General features: G+C 38.0%; 2 protein-coding genes, 1 non-coding gene and 2 pseudogenes across 3 annotated transcripts; 2 read left to right on the top strand and 3 right to left on the bottom strand.

Annotated features, from left to right (window-relative positions):
* Positions 1-1229: 1229 nt before the first annotated feature.
* LOC122075957 lies at positions 1230-5038 on the top strand (annotated as a pseudogene).
* A 197-nt stretch (positions 5039-5235) lies between these two features.
* LOC122075958 (glycosyl hydrolase 5 family protein-like) lies at positions 5236-8555 on the bottom strand. The gene is given in 5 exon segments (XM_042641190.1): positions 5236-5262; positions 5693-6213; positions 7664-7673; positions 7676-7910; positions 8032-8555. Coding segments are annotated over 5 exon segments (1164 nt in total). The 5' UTR covers positions 8425-8555; the 3' UTR covers positions 5236-5257.
* Positions 8556-9536: 981 nt separating this feature from the next.
* On the bottom strand, positions 9537-12381 carry LOC122075185 (glycosyl hydrolase 5 family protein-like). The gene is made up of 4 exons (XM_042640129.1): positions 11914-12381; positions 11562-11809; positions 10865-11385; positions 9537-10322 (listed from the first exon to the last, which is right to left on the bottom strand). The coding sequence occupies exons 1-4, from the start codon at positions 12325-12327 to the stop codon at positions 9799-9801; spliced, it is 1707 nt and encodes a 568-aa protein (XP_042496063.1). The 5' UTR covers positions 12328-12381; the 3' UTR covers positions 9537-9798.
* Positions 12382-13976: 1595 nt separating this feature from the next.
* Positions 13977-14090, top strand: LOC122077688. Its single transcript, XR_006139929.1, has one exon. It is a non-coding gene; the product is annotated as a U5 spliceosomal RNA (small nuclear RNA).
* Positions 14091-15048: 958 nt separating this feature from the next.
* On the bottom strand, positions 15049-20996 carry LOC122076365 (annotated as a pseudogene).
* Between the last annotated feature and the right edge of the window lie 2860 nt (positions 20997-23856).

Here is a 23856-nt window from a genome sequence, read left to right as displayed (position 1 = left end):
AACAAATGCGGTTTAAGTGGTTATACACATTTTGTAACGGTATTTTTTTTTTTACCCATAATACAAGGATGCGGCAATATAAGAAAGACTTGAGCAAAAAAAAGCAATATAATAAAGAGGCCAATGATGTAATTTCGGCCATCCTCACTCCCTTCCCCTCACGTACGTATTCTCCCCACCCTGTGCAGCAGCCGCCGTTTTTGAATGCCTCCTTTTCCTGACTCGTGGATCTCGCGCAGCCCCGCCCCAGCCGGTTGCCCCTGGTCAATGTCACACTAATATGCATTATAAACGAAAAACCTCAAAGCCCCAAGAAGAAGAAGAAACTCAAGCCCCTGTTTACCAATAAGGAGCCTTGATCGTCACTCGTAACAGCAAAATTGGTTGATAAAAGACAAATATATCATTATTGCCAATGCCAAATAAAGTGCGTGGGATGGGTCTGGCGATCACCTCACGACAGAAAGGTGGAGGTGGAGGTGGAGGTGGAGGTGGAATGAACTTAAAAAACCATTTTCGGTTTGCCCTCCGTTCTTGTTTTAGAAACTATGCTTTACCACCTTACCAAGGCTATGCCTTAGCATTTTCAAATCTTACCATTTAGGTAATTTTGGTCACATTTGATTTTTGATTTCAAATGTATTTTATAATACATATATAACAATTAAAATCTTTGCCACATTAATTATTGAATTCTTAAACATAGTATTGGGAAAATCCCATTTTATATTACACCCTCAATACTTGAATATTTTGAAAATGGATCACCTTCTCGTACGATCACTCGGTCTTATAACACTTGTCATTTTTGTTTCAAATATACCATTTTTTATCCTTGCAATGATAGAAGGTGGGACAGATGTTGAATATTGTCTCGTACAATCAATGGCCATACTCTGTACTTGCTTGAGTTTCCAAGTTTTGGAAGGCAATCTCAGGGATCTAAAGCCTAAACAAATCTTGGAATTATACTAATCCAATCAAATAATGAAAAAGATTTGTAAAAGACAGTTCTTCCACACCCTTGAATAAGATTTTCTATGTCCTAAGATTTTCTGTACAGTTCAGTTATTACAATTTACCAAAAGATTTTCTCTCTCCTAAGATCATTTCCTGTTTAGAAAACATGGGGAAATTCGGGGATGAGCATTAATTAAAAGCAAACCAATGGCACCGCTTGAAAAGTATGATAATGTGAAACATAAGGGGCCAGCCGGAGCGTTAAAGCCAAAGCCAATGGAGAGAGACTGAGAAGTGAGAACCCATACGAAAAGCATTATTATCAGATGGCTTATCTTTCTCACTAAGGAGTGTTTTATATGTTAGGGAGAAGGCAGCAAGACACCTCCCCACCAACCTCTCGCTACTGAAAGTGGATTCAAAAGCTATGTGGTTAGGACTAGCTGTGGGCTTTGTCTTCCTTTATCTCTTCTTTGTAAAACGTCAGCCTAAAGCCAAGGACAACAACAACAACTGCGCTTACCTCATGGGAGCATGGGATGGCCTTTCCTGGGAGAAACTCTTGCCTTCCTCAAGCCACACAAGTCCTACACTAGGGGGAACTTCTTAGAAGAACATTGCTCTAGGTGATTATTCTCTCTATTCTTAATTTTTACCTTTCTTTTCCCTCTTCAATACCCAATTCTTCATCTAAATCACAAAACTATACTGATCTTGCAAAATTCTTGATTGTATTGAAATGGGCTATCTTCGATCAGTTTTTGAAAATTTTGATCTACTAAAATGGGTTTTTCTCCTATTATATTTTTCAGGTATGGGAGAATTTTTAAGTCCCATCTATTTGGGTTTCCGACCATTGTCTCCTGTGATCACGAACTGAATATGTTCATCCTCCAGAATGAAGAGAAATTATTCCAGTGCAGCTACCCCAAGAACATCCATGGAATACTCGGAGACAAATCTTTGCTTGTTGTCACAGGTGATGTTCATAAGAAGCTAAGGAGCTTCATGCTTAGCTTTACCAATATCTGTAAGTCAAGACTAGAGTATCTTGATGACATAGATAAGCTGGTCACCTCAATGATGGAGTCATGGAAGGGGAGAAACGAAGTCATATTCATGAGGGAAGCCAACAAGGCAAGTACAGTTTCCTGGCGGTTTCTTTTTAGACATTTACTACTGCTTGACGGTTTCTTTTGACACATCTAGTAGTAGTACATAAAAACATTTATCATGCATGTCATATTTCTTTGATTCCATCTCTAACGATTTTTCTGTGATATATGGCAGTTTGCTTTCAATCTTATGGTGAAGCAAATACTAAGCCTGGAAGCAGAAGACCCACGGAGCTCTATATTACTAGGAGAATTTCTTACCTTCATGAAGGGTTTGGTGTCTCTCCCATTAAATGTACCAGGAACCTCATATGCCAAAGCTGTGAAGGTAATTACTACTGATTTCATTTGTAGTTGACTCAAAAGTAAGAAGTGAGACAAATTAAGCCTCTTCTTCTTCTTCTTCTTGATCGAATGGATATTCAATTGGGTTAATGTGCAGGCTAGAGCAAATATTTCGTCCACTGTGGGAGTTATTATGGAAGAGCGCAGAAAGGGGGGTGTGGGGCTTGCAAAAGGAGACTTTTTGGATTTGCTTTTGTCAAGTACAGAATTGAGTGATAAAGAGAGAGTGAGTATTGTAGCGGACCTTCTCCTTGCAGGCTATGAAACCACCTCTACTCTCTTGGCCATGACCGTCTACTTTCTTGTTCACTCACCAAATGCTCTTAAACAATTAAAGGTACCTCTCTCTCTCTCTCTCTCTCTCTCTCTAACAAGAACAAAAAATACTTGAAGGGTTTGTTGACTTGGTTATTATTGATAGGAGGAACAGCATGGGATGCAGAAGGGGGAGCCCTTGAACTGGGAAGATTACAAGAAAATGGAGTTCACACAAAATGTAATAAAGCAGAAACACAAATATTAAAGCTTCAATGTCATTTGCTTCTTGGGTTTGTATAGGAACTTCATGATTGGACTAATGAAGAATGAGTTTGGTTCATGGAAACCCTTTTGCAGGTTATAAACGAAACTCTAAGGTGTGGAAACATAGTCAAGTTTGTCCATAGGAAGGCAATCAAAGATGTCAACTACAAAGGTTAATTGCCAATGTGAAAATATTTGGTTGTTTATAGATTAGTTTTATATTATTTATTTAAAAATAATTTAATTTTTTTTTTTGATGAGCAATGGTGTTTTTCGAATGCAGGATATTTCATTCCTTCTGGATGGAAGGTTCTTCCCATCTTCACCGCTGTACATCTCAATCCATCCCTCCATGAAAATGCCTCTGAGTTCGATCCATGGAGATGGGCAGTATGTACTTTTCTCTACTATATATTTACAATACAATATCTTCTTTCTTCCATAAATATAGAAGAGAAAGTACCTCTTAATCCAACCTTCCATATATAGTAAACCCCCCCCCCTTAGTTTTTGTATGCGGATCTCTGCAGCCACCCCAAGCTGAGAGGATCTAATCCTCCCCCCCCCTTCTGTAACATAAAAAGAAATATTATGAAACTCAGACCAAACTGGTTGGACCATTGCCAATCACAACTTTTCAATAGTTGAACCAGGTATTTGAACCATTTGGTCTGGTTTAATGGCTTGATTTGGAATATTATCTTATCTTACATTTAGAAAGGAAATCTAGCTTTTACTTCTGATTAGTGAGCTATTACATTGCTAGGCTAACACGCCTTTGTGAAGCGTCCCTAACGCATAGGATCCCAATCACTGAATCAGTGGGATTAGTTCCACTCTTCCTTAGAGCACCTATCGCTATCAATATTTTTGGGCCCCTTGGCCCAATTTGATCTCACAAAAAGGCTCACATATCCCAACCAAGCACAGCACAGTAGCCCACCACCCACCTTTGTTGTACGTATCAATTAACATGCCAGGTAGATAGATGCTCAATGGTTCATGTTGGTTGCAGGGGTCTTACATGGGCCTGGTTTTTACCCATAAAAATAAGGGTGGGCTGGGGCTCCTCATTACCTGAAAAAAAAGGGGCCTTATATCATGAGCTTACCATATAATTTAGGGCCCAGCCAGGTGTTGAAAACATTAATCGGCGTGACGGAATCGGCAGAGGCCGAATTCGATTCAGAATTTCAGATAGACTTGGAATTGGCCGAAATCGGTCTTAATAACCTTAAAATCCGCCCATTTGACTTTTTTTTTTCCCTTACAGCCCATTTGATTTGAAAACCCACCGACGAATATTGAAAGGAACATTCCGATTCATAACGATAGAAATCGGGATCAGTGCCATCCGATTCCAAGGCAAATTGGACAATTTTCAATCCGATTCCCCGTTTTTTAAAACCCTGGGCTCAGCTCTTCTCTTCTTTTCTTCCTTTCTGATAAAATTTATTTTTTCAAAATAGAAAAATCATGATCATTCCATACTTAGTGAAGCTGTCAAGAATTCATTATTTCATTTTTCTTTCATGTTGCTAAACAGGGTAAAAAGACAGGTATAAATGTGCAGGCGTTCAGCGGGGGAGTGCGTCTATGTCCAGGTGCCGATATCGCTAAATTAGAAACTGCATTATTTCTTCACCATCTTGTACTCAATTACAGGTAAAACTTTTTCCTTTATTATTATTATTCTATTTAGTTTGAATAAATAATGTCATTAGTACTTCAGATACATAAATAGCATAACTAAGTCTAATTCCACCATGATTCATTATTATTAAGACTGTTAATACACCATCTTTCCCTATATTGTTGTTTTATGGTTTTGCTTTCAGATGGAGAATCAAAGGTGAAGACTATCCTGTTGCCTACCCTTATGTGGAATTCAAAAGGCATCTGCCTCTGGAGATAGAACCAATTCAACAAAACTAGAAGAACTCTGCATGTAGAAGTAGATTTGAGTCCTCTCAGCAGCTAATGATGGTTTTTTTTTTCTTCGATTCACCACTTATAAATTATAGTTGAAAGAATAAAATGAAGAAAAGGGTAAGAAAAAATTTCAGATATTAATTATCAGTTTCACCCATCATCTATATGCCATATGTGGTAATTGGTTTATCCTGATTTTCACATTCAATTTGGAGAAAATACAAGAAATTCAACTATACTACTCCAAATCAGTGCATTCCCTATGCTTGATGTCGCTATTCACCATTATTACAATAAGATCAAGAATACAGATATGAAACAATCTCCACCTTAGCTTGGACTCTATCAAATTCTCCGAAGATGGTTTATAAATGTCTTCATCTCTATACTGCCATAAAGGTATGTAATGTTATCAAAAAATAAAATAAAAAATAAAGGTATGTATGCACCCTAACCATAAGTGGTGCAACCCTTACCTCTCAATATGAGGCATGGCGGTTCTATGCAAGATGATAAGTTCCATGCTTCGGTTCAACAGCACAAGAACCAACTTTAATGACCCAGAGCTTGACCTTGACTTGCTTACACAAAGCAAAAAAAAAAAAAAAAAAAAACATGGAACAACCTTGCATGAAGGTTCACCATACTATCCTAAGGTTCACAAATCCCTATATGTTTTTAATGTGTTTTCAAAAATACCCTCCCATGACCTGCAATCAAGGGATTCCATTCACCTTGGCTTAAGAAAAACTCGATCATAAAATATATCTAAGAAAAAAATTACAAGGAAACAAATATGGGCCAAGGAAGAAACATACCTTGGTAAGGAATTTGGAGAGAAGAGATCCTTTGCAGGAGGGTTTCATTCCTTATACCACACCAATCCCAATTTAACAATCCATAAGTATCCTCCATCCCCAACACACCTTGTCTAAGGTAATGACTCCCAACAAGGGTCCAATAAGCCCAGTCCAAATCCAGATCAGCTGCAACTCCAAACAAGCAATTGGAGTATCTGTTATCATTCACGGTAATGCCTCTCCCATCAATCCCAAACTCACTCATGAACAGAGGAAACCCCTTATCAAGCAAGAACAGTGATTTCTGCTTCATCTTATTCACCACTCTTCCACACACATCGTTTGAGTTGCCAGCCGCCCAAGCCTTTTTGTCTGAGAATCCATACCAGTGAATCTCATACACTAGCTTCCCTTTAAAACTCAGTTCCACAGGTTTTTTGTGGAGAAACCTGAAGTCTGTGTCAAAATCAAAACCTGATAATATAGTTAGAACATTAGGGTTTGCTGCGTGCACTGTTTCAGCTCCTTTCTGCATGTACCTAATGTTTTTGAAATGTGAAGGAGAATTTTAGTGACTTCGACAAGTGTTTCAATATCTGTAGAAATTGAAACCTATATATCCACAGCATGGTTTTAAGTATCTCCGATACCGATACGATACCTTCCGATACGTATCTTAAATTTAGTCGGTCGATACGATACACACCGATACGATACATTGCATTTTTAAAATCATTTCGTATCAATATATATCCTACAATACATACCGATATGCATCAATACACCAAGGTTGGGAACAAGGATTTTACATTTATGGGACAACTACAGACCTTGAATTCTTAATACGATACCCTCAATTTAGTGTTTATGCATAATACATGTTATCAGTATCTTTAGCGTATCTTAGTGTATCTCCGATACGATACGATACCTTCCGATACGTATCTTAATTTTGACTGGCCGATACAGTGACCGATACCGATACTTTAATCCTTGATCCACAGTGTAGAAAACACAAATTAGGAAAAAAGAAAACAATCAAAAATCACAATGCAAGGATATACCATGTTTCGCAAAGTGTCTGTCCACAGCAAGGTTCTAAGAATTGGTATTAGATTAGCAGATATGATACTGATACCTAGCCAATCCTGGATCAAGGGGCAACATCGTCAAAAAACCCTTTTTTTTTCTTAATGTCCATATTGTTATATATGGTTCCTGAGATTTAAATCCTTGGTCCAAAGTGAGATGAGAGCAAGTTCACTAGAAATGGAGAAGAGAGTTACAAGCTCAATTCTTCATGTTATCTATTTACAAAGAATTCACTTTTGACTCTTCTAACCCCTTGCTACCAATTCAAACGGAAAATATAAAAATGCAATTTCTAAAATTACTCCCATGTAAAAAAATATTTATATAAATTTTTACCAGATCGAATACCTCACCTGTAGAAAAAGCAAATCCCTCTATTCACGATGCAGAAAATAGAAAAAAAATAGTAAAAAAAACATAGGTCCATAGAGAGATTATCACAGTTTCACTAGCAATTGGGAAAAAAAATTCTCAAGAATTCCTAATTATCCTAATAACCTTCATTGCTAAAATTGTTATAAAAGAAAGAAAAATCCCGGATTCTACCACAGAATACAAGACATCAATTCTCAACAATATCCACAGATATATTTGTTAGAATACCCTTTAAAATAACCTTTAGGATCCACTTATTTCAAAGTTTGGGAAAAGCTTTCATGGGTTTGGTTAGGGCAAGTGAGCCATTAATTCCAGGGTAGAACCGTGGAAGTAGTGGAAGTGTGGAACCACCCATTGCCAGACTTAGCCAATGAAGTCATCGAGAATTATTAGGTTCTGCAAAAACATAAATGCTTATAATGGTTCTGCAAAAATAAATGCTTCTCCAGTCTCTTTCGTACCCAGTAACCCACAAAATAAGGAGCGTTACTGCATTAATGTTTACTCTTCAACACTTACTTGTACCAAAGGGTACGTTCTGACGAGGCCCTCGGAGCTCATTCCTAAGGCTCATGCCGACGACATTGCTTGTATCCTTGAACAAGGTCGCCATTCGAGAGAGCCCCTTAAGCCAAAGTTGCGGATTGAAGTACTTATCCCCAAAGAAGCCATTGCCGTCTTTTATGCTGCAGCACCACTCCGGCTTGCTTATGTGGTTGTCCAATATCACCATCACATTATTATCTCCAAGTCTCTTCACCACAGCCTAAAAAACAAAAAAAAACAAAAAAAACAAAAAAAACAAAAACCCTCACCACAAATTACCCTAAATTGTTATGCGAAAGATGAAATACTAATACATGTCACGAAATTAGCCTTTACCATACCTTATAAGCTTCTATGATGGTGAGATTGAGAAAAGTTGGATTGTTGACTTGAATTGCTGCAATGGATTCATAGAGGCCGAGGTTCTCAAACGACTGCCTTACAGGCATGGAAGCTATGGACTTATTTGTGGCCATGAACAGAGGCCATGTAAAACGAACACAATTGAATCCCATTGAGGTGATTCGATTGGCGATTTTGTCTATGGGCTGCTTGTTGAGGCCCTCGGCCAGCAATGGTGGGAGATGTGATATCCAATTCACACAAGCTAGCTTCACTCTTTCCCCATTTTCATCTACGATCCACCTTGAGTTGGTGGAAAGAGGCAGAGCAGTAGTCGTAGGAGAAAAGAGTAGAAAAGAAAGAAGCACAGAAAAGAAATATAACTTCTTCATGGTGAAGGTTATTGCCCTGTGAACTACGGAAGATGTATTAAGTGATGGATCGAACCTTATATATAGAGAGAAGAAGGGGATAGACGTGAGATGGTCTTATTTTGAAGGGATATATATGAAAGAGTTTGTATTGTATTGAAATAAAAATACTGTGGCTGTTTACCAAAATAGAATACTGTGAATCATTTACCAAAAAAATAAAAAACCTAATAAATATTGTGGATAGAGATTGGGAATGCCCAAAGTGATTGGATATTTGACGGCGTCATGGTAACTAGAACTAGGGGTGAAACATGGCCGGTTTGGGTAAAAATCATAGTCCAACTCTAAGTCCCTTAGCTAAGCCTGGGCTCAGGCCCGGTCGTGACTCAAGGTAACAAAAATCCAACTCTCAGGGTTGGGTCTAGGCTTACCCCCATTGGCCCTAATCATATCAAAATGCACCACTACCACAATAGCTATCATCATTCTCTCGGTTTTATTTATCCTGGACAACTCTTTAGATTGAAACCTTCATGGCTAGAAATTTGGCTAGGCCTGTTTAGAGTAATTAGAGGTGCTTAAAATGATTCGAGTCTTAAGGGTAACCAAAGGAAATTTTTCTTTCTTTTTTTAAGAGAAAGAACTCTGAGGCTATCTCTCCTCCCGTCTGTGAAATAACATATTTGCGGCTTACTATACTGAGAGTAAGCGAAGCTAGCATGCGTGAATTAGGTATCAAATCTCACATCTTAATAAGAAAGCAGCCATAGATGGGGCTTGTGCCTTGTGTGTTATTATCACTTACAGCTTGGCAGTGAGACCGCACAAACCGCACCTTGATCTTATTAGTGAAGAAGCAATTGTTTACATGTCTTATTCATTTTTGTATTCTCGCAAAGTGAATAGTGAAAAAAAATGACACAAGAATATTAAAGTTGTCTTATCTACCACTTCCCTTGTGAGAAACCCTAGAGAAAAGGGCATGTATAACTTCTATCCAGTTCAGTTATCCTTAAATGGGTATCTGACATATACATGAGGAATGATATCATACAAATTCCCTATAACTAATATACATTACATATATCATGTTAATTATATGCACGAAATTACGATACTATGCTAAGACATCAAAGTCAACGAGAGAATTATTATGTTTAACAATAATAGGATTTTTTATTATTCATTTTTTCTCAAGAAAAAATAAGGTTACATATTCTTTTTCACCAACCTTGATTACAACAAGATTTTACTTCAATTAATAACCGATACTCAGACTAGAAAAATTTAGATATAGCTCAATGCATCATAAAGGTCCATGGAATAAAATGCCTTTTCCAAGCATGTGGCCCTGCTATTTAACTTGGCATTTGTTAGAGCTTATAATGTTGTTCATGTCTCACTTACTGCTCCAACATTCTCCAATTGATCAAATCGAACCTTCTCGTATAAATTAGGAAGAGGTAATAGTCTGGCAGTAGTACTGGTTGATCTCGTTGTCCTTGTGCTATTAACAATCTTGAACCATTGACTTCCAGGATCACACCTGTTGTCTCTACTTAAGCATTTGCATGGATTAGTGACTATGGCATTGTTAGAGTCAACATCCAAACACACTGTGCTTCCATTGCAGAGGTTTGATGACAAGTGCATTTTGGAGTCTGATATTGCCTTCCATTTTGAGTTAGCTTCAGTGCAAATGATTCCAAGCTTTGCTTTCTTACCTAACCCATCAGCTTGTATGCAGAAATATGTCCCCTTAAGCACTATAGTATTTTGGGGTGTGTAGCTCCAAGCTTCAGGCTCCGTACAAGAGCCTAAACTTAGTGGCTCTTCTATTGAGTTACGCTGAACACAGAGTCCGGTTGATGGATGGAGAATTATTTTATGTTGCCTAACATCAGAGATTCCAGGTCCCGCATTTTACAATGAAAGCCACAACTCTTTTGAATTCTGGGCAAGTGCTGGAAGAAATTGGAGGGGTATTTATGGAAACTACAGGGACAAGTGTAGGCACATGAATTGTACAGGTGACTGAGGAGAGCATAGCGAGTTCTCGTACAAGAACCATTCTTGTACAAGACTTATCCATAGAGATAGGATCCATCCAAGAAAAAATCGTGTGGTAGATTCCATCTATGTGGATCAGACTATACTAGAATGGTTCTCGTATTCCTGATCCACACTCGTGTTGGAGGGGGTAGAAGGAATCATGCAACCTAGGTAGCAGCAAAAAATTTTCCTTCCAAACCCTTCAATCAATGGATTCTCTCTTAATCATAGGTGAAGGATCAAGTTCTGAATGAGATATATGGTCGATTTTGACTAAAATTTTTGAATTGTAGTCGATCCATGCCATGCCTATCCATGGTCATAATTGCCATATTTTCTATCTATGGTCATATTTGTCATATTATCTTTTTCCCTTGAATTTTAGAATGGTGGAATTTTGGCATACCTTGAAAAGGAGTTTGTAGAGTAGAAAGTCTTTGTAAGAAGCTAGAATTCCGAGATTGAGACCAAGCATAATCCAACAAGCCATAAGTCTCATCCATTCCCAACACCCCTTCTCTGAGGTAGTAACTCCCAACTAGTGTCCACAAGGCCCAGTCCCAATCCAAATCAGCAGCAACACCAAAGAAGCAATTCAAGTACCTGTTGTCATTCACATTGGTACCTCTTTGATCCACCCCAAACTCACTCACAAATAGTGGCCACCCTTGATCCAGCAAGAACCCAGCATTCCTCATCAAATTATTCACCACACTTCCACAGACCTGATTTGGGTTTCCACTCTCCCAAGCCTTCCCATCCGAAAATGAATACCAATGCACCTCAAATACTAGCTTCCCAGTAAAGGTTAGGTTCACTGGTTGTTTGACAAGGAATGTAAAATCCTTGTCGAAACTTAACCCGGAGAGTATAACAAGAACATTTGGGTTTGCTGCGTGCACTGTTTCAGCCCCTTTTTGCATGTACCTAAAAGAGTTAAAGGATCAATAATGTATACAAGGATGGCATGTGAATACGAGAAAACTTGCTCTGATACCATATGAAGCTTTCATCTTAAGACTTTGAACTGGGAGACTGGTAGGTGGATTGAGGGACTCCTAGGTGTAGGTTCATGAGGAGAGGGGGGTGTTTAGTCTAATTACCTGTACCAATTTGTTGTGTTTTGCTTGGGTCCCCGGAGTTCATTCCTTAGACTCATGCCGACCACATTGGTGGTGCCGTTGAACATGGTTGCAATTGCGGTTAACCCTTTAAGCCATAGATCTGGGTCGAAGTATCGGTCACCAAAGAAGCCATTGCCATCAAAGTTACTGCAACACCAACCAGGCTTGCTAATTTGGTTGTCTAATATCACCATTACATTGTTCTCCGCAAGGTTGGATACCACAACCTGAGGTTTTCATTTCCAAATTAAAGTAGAGATATTAAACTAGATTTTTTTATCAGGATATTAAACTAAATTTATAACCAATTAATGAAAGAACACACACTTACCTGGTAAGCTTGGATGAGGAGAAGATCAAGCAGAGATGGGTTGTTTACTTGGACGCCGGCAATGGTCTCGACGAGACCGAGGCTTTGGAAGGACTGCCGGACAGTCATGGAGGCTAAGGAGCGGTTGGTGACCAAGAAGAGTGGCCAGGTAAGCCGAACACAATTGAATCCCATCGATATGATCCCCTTTGAGATCACATCTAAGGGCTGCTTACTAAGACCCTCGGCCACCATCGGTTCAAGGTGTGAAGCCCAATTCACACATGCCAGCTTCACTCTTTGCCCGCTTTCATCCACAATCCAACGCGAATTGGTATAGAGAGGTAGAGCCGTCACAGGCCATTGCAGTAGAAAGAGAAAATTAGGAGAGAGTACCAGAAACGTGATTACTAGTAAGGAAGATGGTTTATTCATGTTGAAATATTGAAAATTTTGTGGTTAATTTGGGAGATTTCTGTAGGAATCGGATATATATATATATATATATATATATAAGTTTTTTGGTAAAAGAAATGAATGCATCGTTTGCTTTAAGAAATTATTAACGTAACGAATAATTTAAGCGAGTCGAGATTGTACAATGCCCTAAGGCAAGGCACATAATAGAAAGTCATGACTCGGTGACTCAGTAAGAATTTGATCGAATCTTAATTATCTGCTTTTAAGATTAGGATGTGAGCTTTATTAAAATTCTTGATCATCAGAGGATAAGATAAAAGAAATTAGAAAAAGAAAACCCGTCCCCTCTTGAGAGGGACATTTCACCCACTCAGGCCCTTGAAAGGGAAAGCTTTGTCATTTCCAAGGAAACCATTGCGCCAAAGAACTCGAGATAAGATAGTTTTCGTCAAATTAACATCAAAAGCAACAGGAAATCCTATATCGATCTGCTGGAAAGCAATATGAAACAGACTAGTTACCCCACTCAATTTCCAGCAATGCCATTGCTGGTGGTTGGTCGAGCATGGATGGATATACATGTCTACCTATTTAATTTCCATTCACATCATTATGCATAATATACTCCTATTGAAAGTATTTAATATATTAATGGAAAAAAAAAGGTCTAAAACACCAGTGATCCCTACAACCAAGTATAAAAGGGGGAAAAATGACTGCCCCACTCCTCATAAAAGGTAGAAATCTCATTCTCGTTGATATTTTACCTATGTTCTTGTTAGTTCATGTACTGGTGCAGGGGTCATAGTGTCTTTCAAGGAACCCTCTCGTTATATTAAGTTATATAATTAATACAGATATTATTTATAGAAAATTTCTTTATTCAAAAAAAATTTTTTTTTGGTCAATTAGGAATTTCTTATTGATAGCTCATCAAGTGTCAAAAAATTTGTAACTTCTTTTTATTTTTTTTTAAGTATATCACATTTTTTTTTTCAAAGAAGATAGAAATTTTCATTTCAGATAAAAAAAATATGTATAAGACAGAACAACAAATTTTGAAAATAACATGATTGTGAATCACTTTTAAATTCTTTCAAAAACCCTTTTTTTTTTCTATTCCTAAAAGAACTATTGAGAATAAAGCAAGATGCAATCAAAATAAGATTATATGTTCTAAAAACACCAACAAAGATGTCATTAAGACAATCTATTACATTTCCTATTCAAATATACATATGAAAATATTGTATTTCAATTTCAACATTAGCTATAGAAATATTTTATGTGGCATAAGCAGGAATTTGTGTTGTTCTTTTTTCCTCTTGATCTAAATGAATATTCAATACTCATATTTAACAAATTTGAATATAGATCCATGATAAAATTCATGGAATCTAAATTGACCTGTATCTGATCCATATCTGATCTTGTTTACAGCTCAGCCCACTTGAGAGTTTTGAGTATTTTTTGCGTGTTGGACAAAAAGACTAGTGGGTCAAGAGACGTAAGGAAAAAATAGATAATGGACAAAAAGACGAGTGGGTCGAGAGATGTAAGGAGAGAATAGATGATAAAAGAAGGAAACAGTCTCACATTGAACGAGAGAAGCAAACCCTCCAAAGACTATTTAAAAGCGACTCTTCAGCTTTGTTAAACCACACAGCCATGTGGTGAGCACAAAGCGAACTATTCTTTCACCTTTTACTAAAGAATACCGTGTACTCATCGCACAAAGCGGCATACGCCAATGTTTTCGAGGGTTCTCTTTGAACAAGAGAATCCTACAAAATTAATTTCCAAACTTTTCTCTGATTCAAAAGGACGGTGAAAACGGGGATGGCTCTTCTCTCTGGCCATGGCAGTCAACGGCTTCTTTGGAAATGGGCTCAAAACCCGGAGTAGGGTGCCCTTGCTAAAGGAATATTATGTAAAAAAAAAAGGAGGGCTATTGATTACCGAGAATTTGAAGTGTGTTTAAAGAAGAACCTATTAGGGGAAGCCCATTTGTACAAAGGAAGAGTGGTCAACAGTATAGTGAGGACCTTTATTTGTTCTTTCATAATACAATTAGTCACTGAATGCTTCCAGATCGGGAAGGCTTTATTATTTAGGTATGCCTGGGTATGGCTGAGTCATAGCATGGCCTCTGTGACAGACAGAGAGGGGACTCTTTCATGACCCCGTAACTTCGGGAGAAGGGGTGCTCTCCTATCTTTTGATTAGAAAGCCCTTAGCAGTTCTGAAGCTCCACAATCTTGAAATGGTGTGCACCCAAATTCAAACAAGATAGAGTGGAACCAATCTGGACAAGTTTGGGATCATCCTCATACCTAGATTTATTGAGAGAGTCTTTTCCACAACATTTTGAGTATTCTGTTTTTTCTTCTCTTTTGATTAAATCATTTATTTCTTTTGGAACATTATAGTCATGATTAGGGTCCACACATTCATCTTAGGCACATTGGAGTAAGCAGAATCAGAGACGGTAGAAGGTGAGGTTTGAGAAAGATGACAAAGGAATATTAACTTTTTCTTTCTTTTTAACCAAACACCAAATATAACAAAGCGGCCTTTTCCCTGATTCCCTGCTATTTGATTTGTACTTGGTAGAGCTTATTTCAGTCTTGTCTCAGTATTGATGACTGCTCCTCCTTTCCTCAATTTGAGCTCCACCACTCTCCAATGGAAATTGGTCTTTCCCATATAAACTTGGAAGAGGTAGCAGTATGACAGTGATGGATCTCTCTATGCCCTTGTGCTATCAACAATCTTGAACCATTGGCTCTCAGGATCACACTTGTGGTCTCTGCTTAAGCATTTGCATGGATTAGTGATGATTACATTGTTAGAGTCAATATCCAAACACACTCTGCTTCCATTGATGAGCTTCGATGACAAGTGCATTTTGGAATGTGAAATAGCCTCCCATTTTGAGGTATCATCATCCGAGCAAAAGACTCCAAGCTTTGCTACCTTACCCAAGCCATTAGCTTGTAAGCATAAATATGTCCCTTTCAGCCCTAAAGTCTTCTGAGGTGTGTAGCTCCAAGCAGCTTCACACTTCGAGCAAGAGCCTAACCTAAGTGTCTCTTCTAATGACTTTCTCTGAACGCAAAGCCCGGTTGATGGATGGAGAGCAAAATTTCATCGGTGATTTTGTCTAAGCATTTGGAAGAAATAAAAATGATAATTTGTTCAAAATAGATAGGGCCCGTTTGATAACGTTTCTGCCGTTTCTGTTTCAAGAAACGGCAGAAACAATAATTTTTCGTTTCTAGAAACAGAAACGGAATTGAAGGTGTTTGATAAGTCATGTTTTTAGAAGTCGATAGTAACCAATGAAAGAATGACCAATTCCGAATCTGAGACCAATCATAATCTAACAAGCCATAAGTCTCGTCCACCCCCATCACCCCTTTCCTTCAGCTGCACACCAAAGAAGCAATTCAAGAACCTATTGTCATTCCGTTCGTACCACTTTGATCCACACCAAACTCACTCACAAATAGTGGCGACCCTTGTTCCAGTATAAACCCAGCCTTCTTCATCAAATTATTCACTATCTCTCCACATACCTTATTAGGGTTTCCATTCTCCCAAACATTCCCATTTGAAATAGGAGTACCAATGAAACCTCTGTTAGACAAGAGGCCTCATCGGAGCACCCATCAGGTGATCCATTACATCATAGGTCCACCGTAAAGGGAATTACATAATTGTTAGTGGCAGTATGTGTAATTATTAGTTTCTTCATGGTTGTAATCTAACTGTACTTGAGCATATATATATAATCTCTGATAATAGGGTTCTCTTGCATTTCTTGGAGAAAAGAACTTCAATCAAGACAATAGAAACAATAGGGGGCGTGGATCAAGTTCGTTTCAGCGTGGAAGAATGAATTATTTCTCTTCTCAGGGCAGAGGTTTTGTTCAAAACACCAAGTCGAATCAGAGTGAAAGAAAAGAAAATAGACCAGTTACTGCAAGGGATCAAACACAGCAACAACAACAAGGATTTAGAGGAAATGAGTCTCGGTCTCAGATTAAATATCAGATCTGTAATAAATTTGGTCATGGAGCTCTAAAATGCTGGGGACGATTTGATAACAGCTATCAATCTACCGAGATACCACAAGCTTTGGCTGCTCTGCAAGTGAATAATTCTCAAGACTCTGCTTGGTTCTCTGATATAGGGGCAACAGCTCATATCACTGATACACCAGGTATGCTACATTCTTTAACACCTTACAAAGGATCAGACACAATGATGATGGGTAATGGGGCTCAACTACCTATTACTCATGTTGGTGAATGTAGTATTGTGAATGGGGATGTTTCCCTACCCCTGAAGAATGTTCTTACAAATGATTTTCCCTGCACCTTTGAGTTTGATCACAATGGTTTTGTCATTAAGGACCTTCAAACACAGAAGATTTTGGCATCGGAGGTTTATATGCTATATCTACTCAATTTGAAGATCCGCAAATAAGGGCATACTCTCCTCCAGGTTCATACCAAAGACTTGGACATCCCCAAGGGAAGATTAATGATTTGATTGTTGTTTCTAAGAATTCGGAACACTTGTGCTCTAGTTGTCAGCTTAGAAAGAGCACCAAGCTCCTTTATCAGTTCTTTTACTCCTTGTACTTCTCCTCTTGAACGGATTCATTGTGATTTGTGGGGGAAAGCTCCTGTTCAAAGTGTTCAGCATTTTCAATACTATACTATCTTTGTTGATGATTTTTCTCGTCACACAGGGTTCTACCACTGAAGCGTAAATCAGATTTTTTTCAGACCTTTCTTCACTTCCAATCTATGGTCGAACGTCAATTAAACACTAAGATTAAAGTGTTTCAGTCAGATGGTGGGGGCAAATTTTCTGATACAAAGTGCTTAACTCATCTTAGTGTTTGTGGTATTATTCATCATCTTTCCTGCCCAGGTACACCAGAGCAGAATAGTGTCGCTGAGAGGAAGCATCGTCACATTGTTGAGCTGGGATTAGCCATGCTGTATACTGCTAGTGTTCCTTTTCGTTTTTGGGTGGAAGCCTTCTCAACTGCAATTTTTTTGATTAACCGATTACCCTCTACAGTTCTTGCTATGGAGTGCCCTCTTGCTATTCTCTTTGGCAGAAAACCAGATTACAGTATGCTTCGCGTGTTTGGCTCATTATGTTACCCATACTTGCGTGACTATGCTGCCAACAAGTTTGCTCCGCGGTCCCTACCATGTGTGTTCTTGGGGTATAGTGATAAACATAAAGGGTATCGTTGTTTACATCAATCTACAGGTAGGGTATATATCTCAAGACATGTTGTTTTTTATGAGAGGGTGTTCCCATTTCAGCAAGATTCTTCCCAAATTGGGGCATCCTCAGTTTTGTGGGGTTTGATTCTCCACAATGTTGGATCTACAGTTGATACCCCAAAATTCCTCACCAGTCCCTGTCTCGGCTACCCAAGTGACCTCATCTTCTATTCCTTTGGCTGCTAGTACTTTCCTTCCACTGCTCATCCTATACTACCCGTAGTAAGGCTAGCATTCGAAAACCAAACCCCAAATATGCCTTGCTGGTCTCTTCTCTGCCTACTGAACCAACCTCTGTTAAAGTCCCTTAAACACCCTGGTTGGTATGCTGCCATGGTTGATGAGATGGAGGCTTTAGCCTATAATCAGACTTGGACCTTGGTACCTCGCACACCCTCAATGAATATTGTTGCTTGTAAATGGATTTTTAAAACTAAACTGTGTGCTGATGGCTCATTGGAGAGCTTAAAGCTCGGTTATAGCTAAGGGATTTACCCAACGGAGGGGATTGATTTCTTTGAGACTTTCGCCCGGTCATAAAACGGGCTCTATTCGTTTGATTCTTTCTATTGCGACAGTTCTTCTTGGCCCCTTCGGCAATAGATGTAAAAATGCATTTCTTCACGGTTTTTTGGATACCCCAGTGTACATGACTCAACCACCTGGATTTGCGGCTTGGTTTGATCGTTTAGTTCTTTCCTCATTGATTTATGTTTGTGTATCGTCATCATGGTCGTGTTATGATTCTTCTTTTATATGTGGATGACATTGTGCTTACTTTATTGTTTTTTGGGGGTTGAGGTGTCTACCACTGCCCAGGGACTCTTTTTATCACAGTGCCTTTTCGGACTGGTGTCATTACCCGCGTTCCACCACAGGTTTTGTACTTTTCTTTGTCGCTCTAGTACAAAGTGAGTATCGTGCGATGGCCACTACCACCGCAGAGTTGACTTGGTGTCCTTCCTCCTTCGTGACATTGGCTTTCCCTGATGTCAATCCCGTGTTTCATGCTCGTACAAAGCATGTTGAGTTGACTATCACTTTGTTCTGAGAAGGTGGCTCTTGGCTTGCTTGTTACGCGGTTTGTTCCCTCTCATCGTCAACTGGCTGATGTCTTTACTAAACCTCTTGGTCGCCGTGATTTTCAAGCATTTGTATCAAACTGGGCGTGTGTCTCACCCAAACTCAGTTTGCGGGGGGGTGTTAGACAAGAGGCCTCATTGGAGCACCCATCGGAGCATCCATCGAGTGATCCATTACATCATAGGTCCACTGTAAAGGGAATTACATAATTGTTAGTGGCAGTATGTGTAATTATTAGTTTCTTCATGGTTGTAATCTAACTGTACTTGAGCATATATATATATATATATATAATCTCTAATAATAGGGTTCCTCACGGTGAGTGAGAGAACTGTTCATCATCTCTAAAAGCTTTTCAACCTCAAACACTAGCTTCCCGTTAAACGTTAGTTTCACCAGTTGCCTGCGTAGGAACTTTAAATCGCTGTGGAAACTTAACCCAGAGAGTATAACAAGAACATCTGGGTTTGCTACGTGAACTGTTTCAGCTCTTCTTTGCATGTACATTAAAGAGATGAAAATGAAGAAGAATCAATCTTTTTCTTTAGCAAGAGATGAAGAAATCAAATATTTGTGTTATATATGTGTGTATTACCTGTACCAATCTTTTGTGTTTTGCTTATAACCCCGAGCTCATTCCTTAGACTCATGGCGACCACATTAGTGGTGCCATTGAAGATGGTTGTCATTGCAGTTAACCCTTCAAGCCATAGGTCTGGGTTAAGTAAGATCACCAAAAAAGCCATTGCCATCGCATTTACTGCAACACGAACCGGGCTTGCTTACTGGTTGTCAAGTATCACCATCACGCTATTGTTCGCAAGGTTAGATACCACCACCTGCAGTTGCAATCCCAAAATTAAATTGCAATTTGGATAAAGATTGTAGAAAACGAGGAGTGTGGATCAGGTTCTCCTACGAGTAAATGTTATCGGTTTGGTTTCGTGTATATGGTGTGGTTTGATTCGATTTACATTATTTGGCTGAAACCAAAACTGCACCATTTACTAAACGGTGCACTTTCTAAACTACATAATATGAGTAATTATTGAATAGACCGTGGACAGCTCTAACCATTATGTTTTGTTTCCTTACCTAGAGAATGTTCTCGTACGTATGTTCTACACAAATGAATCCACCACAGGGCTTTTCCTTATATGTGGATTCTAATCCATTGCAAACACAAAGTTTTACGTAGTTCGACAAGATTACTTACGTCCTAGTGAGATGAGATATGTACCAATAGAAAATAGGTTTATAATCGTCTGTCCTCACATCTCTTTCTCTCTCTCTCAGATTGATTACAAAGAAAGAACCTTTGTCTATGAATAATTTATTGAAACACCCATATATCCCTTAGCCTCTTAACAGTGATACCCTGATACGGACTTGGAAGAACTCAACTCCATAAACCGGCTTACAATGTGAGGAAACCCAAACCATATCAAGAGCGGATTAAATCCTCATACAGAACCATTCTCGTATGAGCTGATAAGCATAGATGAATCTACCCAACAACCAACTCTGTGGTGGATTCCATCTATGTGGATCAACCCTGACAAGAATGGTTCTCATACAAAGACTTGATCCACACTCACCATATTAGAACACATCAAATTGGTTCTGGGTTAAACACAGCCCTTCGAAATCAGCCCAATTATACAAGCTACGGAATAGAAGACATTATACCCCAAACAAAGACAAACCCAAAGCTAGTTTTCCATGCATAAAGATGGCACGTACTCTACCTGGAAAGCTTGGATGAGAGGAAGATCAAGCAGAGATGGGTTGTTTAGTTGGAAGCCAGCAATCGACTCGACGAGGTGAGGCTTTGGAATGACTGCCGGACGGTCATGGAGGCTAAGGAGTGGTTGGTGACCATGAAAACTGGCCAGGTAAGCCGACACAATTGAATCCCATCGATATGATCCCCTTTGAGATCACATCCAAGGGCTGCTTACTGAGACCCTCGGCCATCATCGGTTTAAGGTGTGAAGCCCAGTTCACACATGCCAGTTTCACTCTTCGCCCGCTTCCATCCACAATCCAACGCGAATTGGTATAGGGAGGGAGAGCCATCACAGGTGGTTGCAGTAGAAGGAGAACATTAGGAGAGAGTATCAGAAACGCTAATACTAGTAAGGAAGTTGGTTTATTCATGTTGAAATATTGAACTTTTGATGTTAACTTTGAATATGTATAGATTAAGATTGATTTATATTTCAGAAGCTAAAGTTAGAAGACAAGTTCTAGAACTTTTTTTTGTTGTTGTAGAGACCCTTTGTAATGTTAATCTTCAGTACTCATTGCTTTACCTTCTTAATCTCTATCCAGTTCGATTGTCCTAAAAACGGATTTCTGGCTTATTATTCAATTTCCAACTACTGATGATTGGTCTATTACTAATGGATATACCTATGTTCAACCATGAAAAATATTCGATCTCTTGAGGAATTTAATATTTTTAAAAGATTATATAATGGGAAAAATAAGGAAAAGCACCAGAGTGCAAATTCTGTTATCAATCGTTTTCAATTAATGAGTCGTGGGGTTTACACTGATACTCTCTCTTTTGACCTATATGAATGATATCATTCTCTAAAACATGATTGGTGCAATATGCAGATTCTACCCCATATTAGCATCATGAAGAATTTTACATGTCTTTGTATAATATAATATAATAAATGTGATTTTTTTTATTATTATATAATAGAAAAAAAAAACCTAAAAATCAACGTAGCCCTTATGCCTAAACAAGAAATTGGTGAATTAATCATCCTAACCCCTTGTGAAAGGTGACTATCCTACTTATGATGCTTTCACACGTTCTCCTTTTGACCCCCCAGGTCATATGCATGCTACCTTTTAAGAACCTACTCCCATATATGATAGACGTTACGTATATAATTTTACAGTGAAATAATATGTTTGACTTGTTCTTTTTTATATTTAATTTTAATTTAATATTCATTATATAGATTAAACAAAATTAAATAGAGATCCTTGGAATATCCAGTCCGTTAACAACCCCACTTGAAAGTCCAGATTCACATTAATAATAATAATAAATAAAATCCAGTGAATAACCTTTGTAACAAAATATACGCCCAAACGATACTTTAAGAATTGGAATCAGTCAGTAAAACCGTACTGGATTTCTAGATAAGGCACATTTCCATTAATCCTGAGACATCAACGCCCTATTGCATTGAATATTCTCTCATATAGCAAAGAACATCTTAAATCTGCCATCAAATATAATTATAAATCAAATGAAATAAAATGTGTTTTCCAAGCATATGAAGTAATAAACAGTCCAATTATGTCTCTGCATTTTGGATAGTCAATATTATTTTTTACTTTTTAATCACATTAATTTTGAGTTACTTTTTTCCTTTATATATAAAACTTGGATTTAAAATTATAGAGACAAGAGAATGATGGAATATACTTATACCAAACTTGTGGACCAGGTTAAGTGGGGTCACGTTACTGACGTCACAGCTCCCACCTACAAATATTTCAATGGTAGGTCCAATTTCAAGTAAAATTAAACAAATTCGATCTAAAGGGACACTGATGTTAGCATTAAAAATCCTGATTCCAATTTGACCCTGATTCCAAATTAAAATCCTTGGTGTCGTTGACCCTGTGCCCAAACTGAAGGGTCTATGAAATCACTGTCCAACTTCTGTCAAATTAAAAATTCTCTTTATTTGATGTCCTTACTGTTTCCATTGATCCAACAAGATATAAGACATGTGACTAAATAACGATCTCTTATTATATTTTGGGTTCTGATTTGCCATTCAATTCAAGATATAATATATATAAATCGAAATTGAATAATTTTCAATACCTCAATACTAATATCCGATCGATTCAAATCACATGGTTTCAAAAAATGGTTTGAACTTAGTATAAGTGAAAATAACCGGCAGAACAAATAATGTTTACAAGAAAATTACAATGTTAAATTTGGTAATTTTTTTATCACTTTTAACAAGTTATAAAGAAACTCATATAAGCAATTCTCACAACTCACAAAAGGTTTATGATTTTTGGGTTTAGTGTAAGTTAGGAGTTCATATTACACTTTATTCAGTTCAGACAAATAGACGGTTTTTAATCTAAGACCAAAATCAAATCGAACCAAATAAAAATTCACTTATCAAATCAAATCAACCGAAAATTTGGGTTCGATTAATTGGATTTTAAATAGCTATTTTTGATTTTCAATATCAAATCTAAATTGACACCATTAATTCTACATGCAGCTAATCCTAACGAGTTAAGCCAAGTTGAATGATTCACTTGACTTTCAACAACTTTGGGATGATTCAATATGGAAATGAATATATATAAAAAAGATAAGTGTTTTTTGTTCGAGAGCACCTCTACGCCCAAATATAAGGGTGTGTGAACCCAAAAAGGACATTGTGTCATTTTGCATCTCTATGTTTATGCCCAGGGACCACTCTGGACACAAAACTTAGTCCTAAAAAAAATTGCTTTACAAAGAGACGGAGTCCAAAGTTAGATAGATAGTACTAACAGGAGCAGGAAAACCCAAGACCAGCCCAGGGTTGCTAATTATGAGCTCTAATTATAAGTTTGGTACAGGAATAGGTTGGCATTAATTTCGTCCAAGGTCAAGAAATGCCATCCTATAGTCTTTAGATATATTTAATGAGTAATTATCAATTTTACTTATAGTTACGGCCAGGGGCATACGAAATGAATCAAATGGCATTTGCACTTGTTAACGCAAAAGACAAATGGGTAGGGCTATGTTCTCTAAAACCCCCTTTCCCACTTACATGTGGCATACTGTGGCATATGCCCCTCTCAATGGAAGAAAGAAAGTTACTTGTTTGTGTGCGTCTTCATCTAGACATAGTAGAGAAAATATTTTGCACGTCTTCCTATTGATCCACATGCTGACATTATTTACACCAGCAAGATAGTGTTTTTTTTTTCAATTCATTTTTCTCCTTCTTACAAATAATTAATAAAAAGATGAATTATTATTGTCACAAAGATATGTTACTTTTTCAAACGTCACACGGCATCTATGTTGTCACATGGACAGACATGTGTATATCCCAACCATTGAATAGAGAAGAGATGGGGTCAAATTTCAAAG

Source organism: Macadamia integrifolia, chromosome 4 (genome assembly GCF_013358625.1).
Source record: "Macadamia integrifolia cultivar HAES 741 chromosome 4, SCU_Mint_v3, whole genome shotgun sequence".
Lineage (NCBI taxonomy): Eukaryota > Viridiplantae > Streptophyta > Magnoliopsida > Proteales > Proteaceae > Macadamia > Macadamia integrifolia.
Note: the sequence above shows the minus strand (reverse complement) of the source record. Positions and strands in the feature narration are given on the sequence as shown.

Excerpts from the sequence above, each read along its gene's own strand:
- LOC122075185 (XM_042640129.1), bottom strand. The coding sequence starts at position 12,327 with ATGAATAAACCATCTTCCTTACTAGTAATCACGTTTCTGGTACTCTCT. Across the intron at positions 11,810-11,913 it reads TCCTCATCCAAGCTTACCAG|GTTGTGGTATCCAACCTTGC; the intron begins GTAAGTGTGTGT and ends TGAAAACCTCAG. Across the intron at positions 11,386-11,561 it reads AACACAACAAATTGGTACAG|GTACATGCAAAAAGGGGCTG; the intron begins GTAATTAGACTA and ends TAACTCTTTTAG.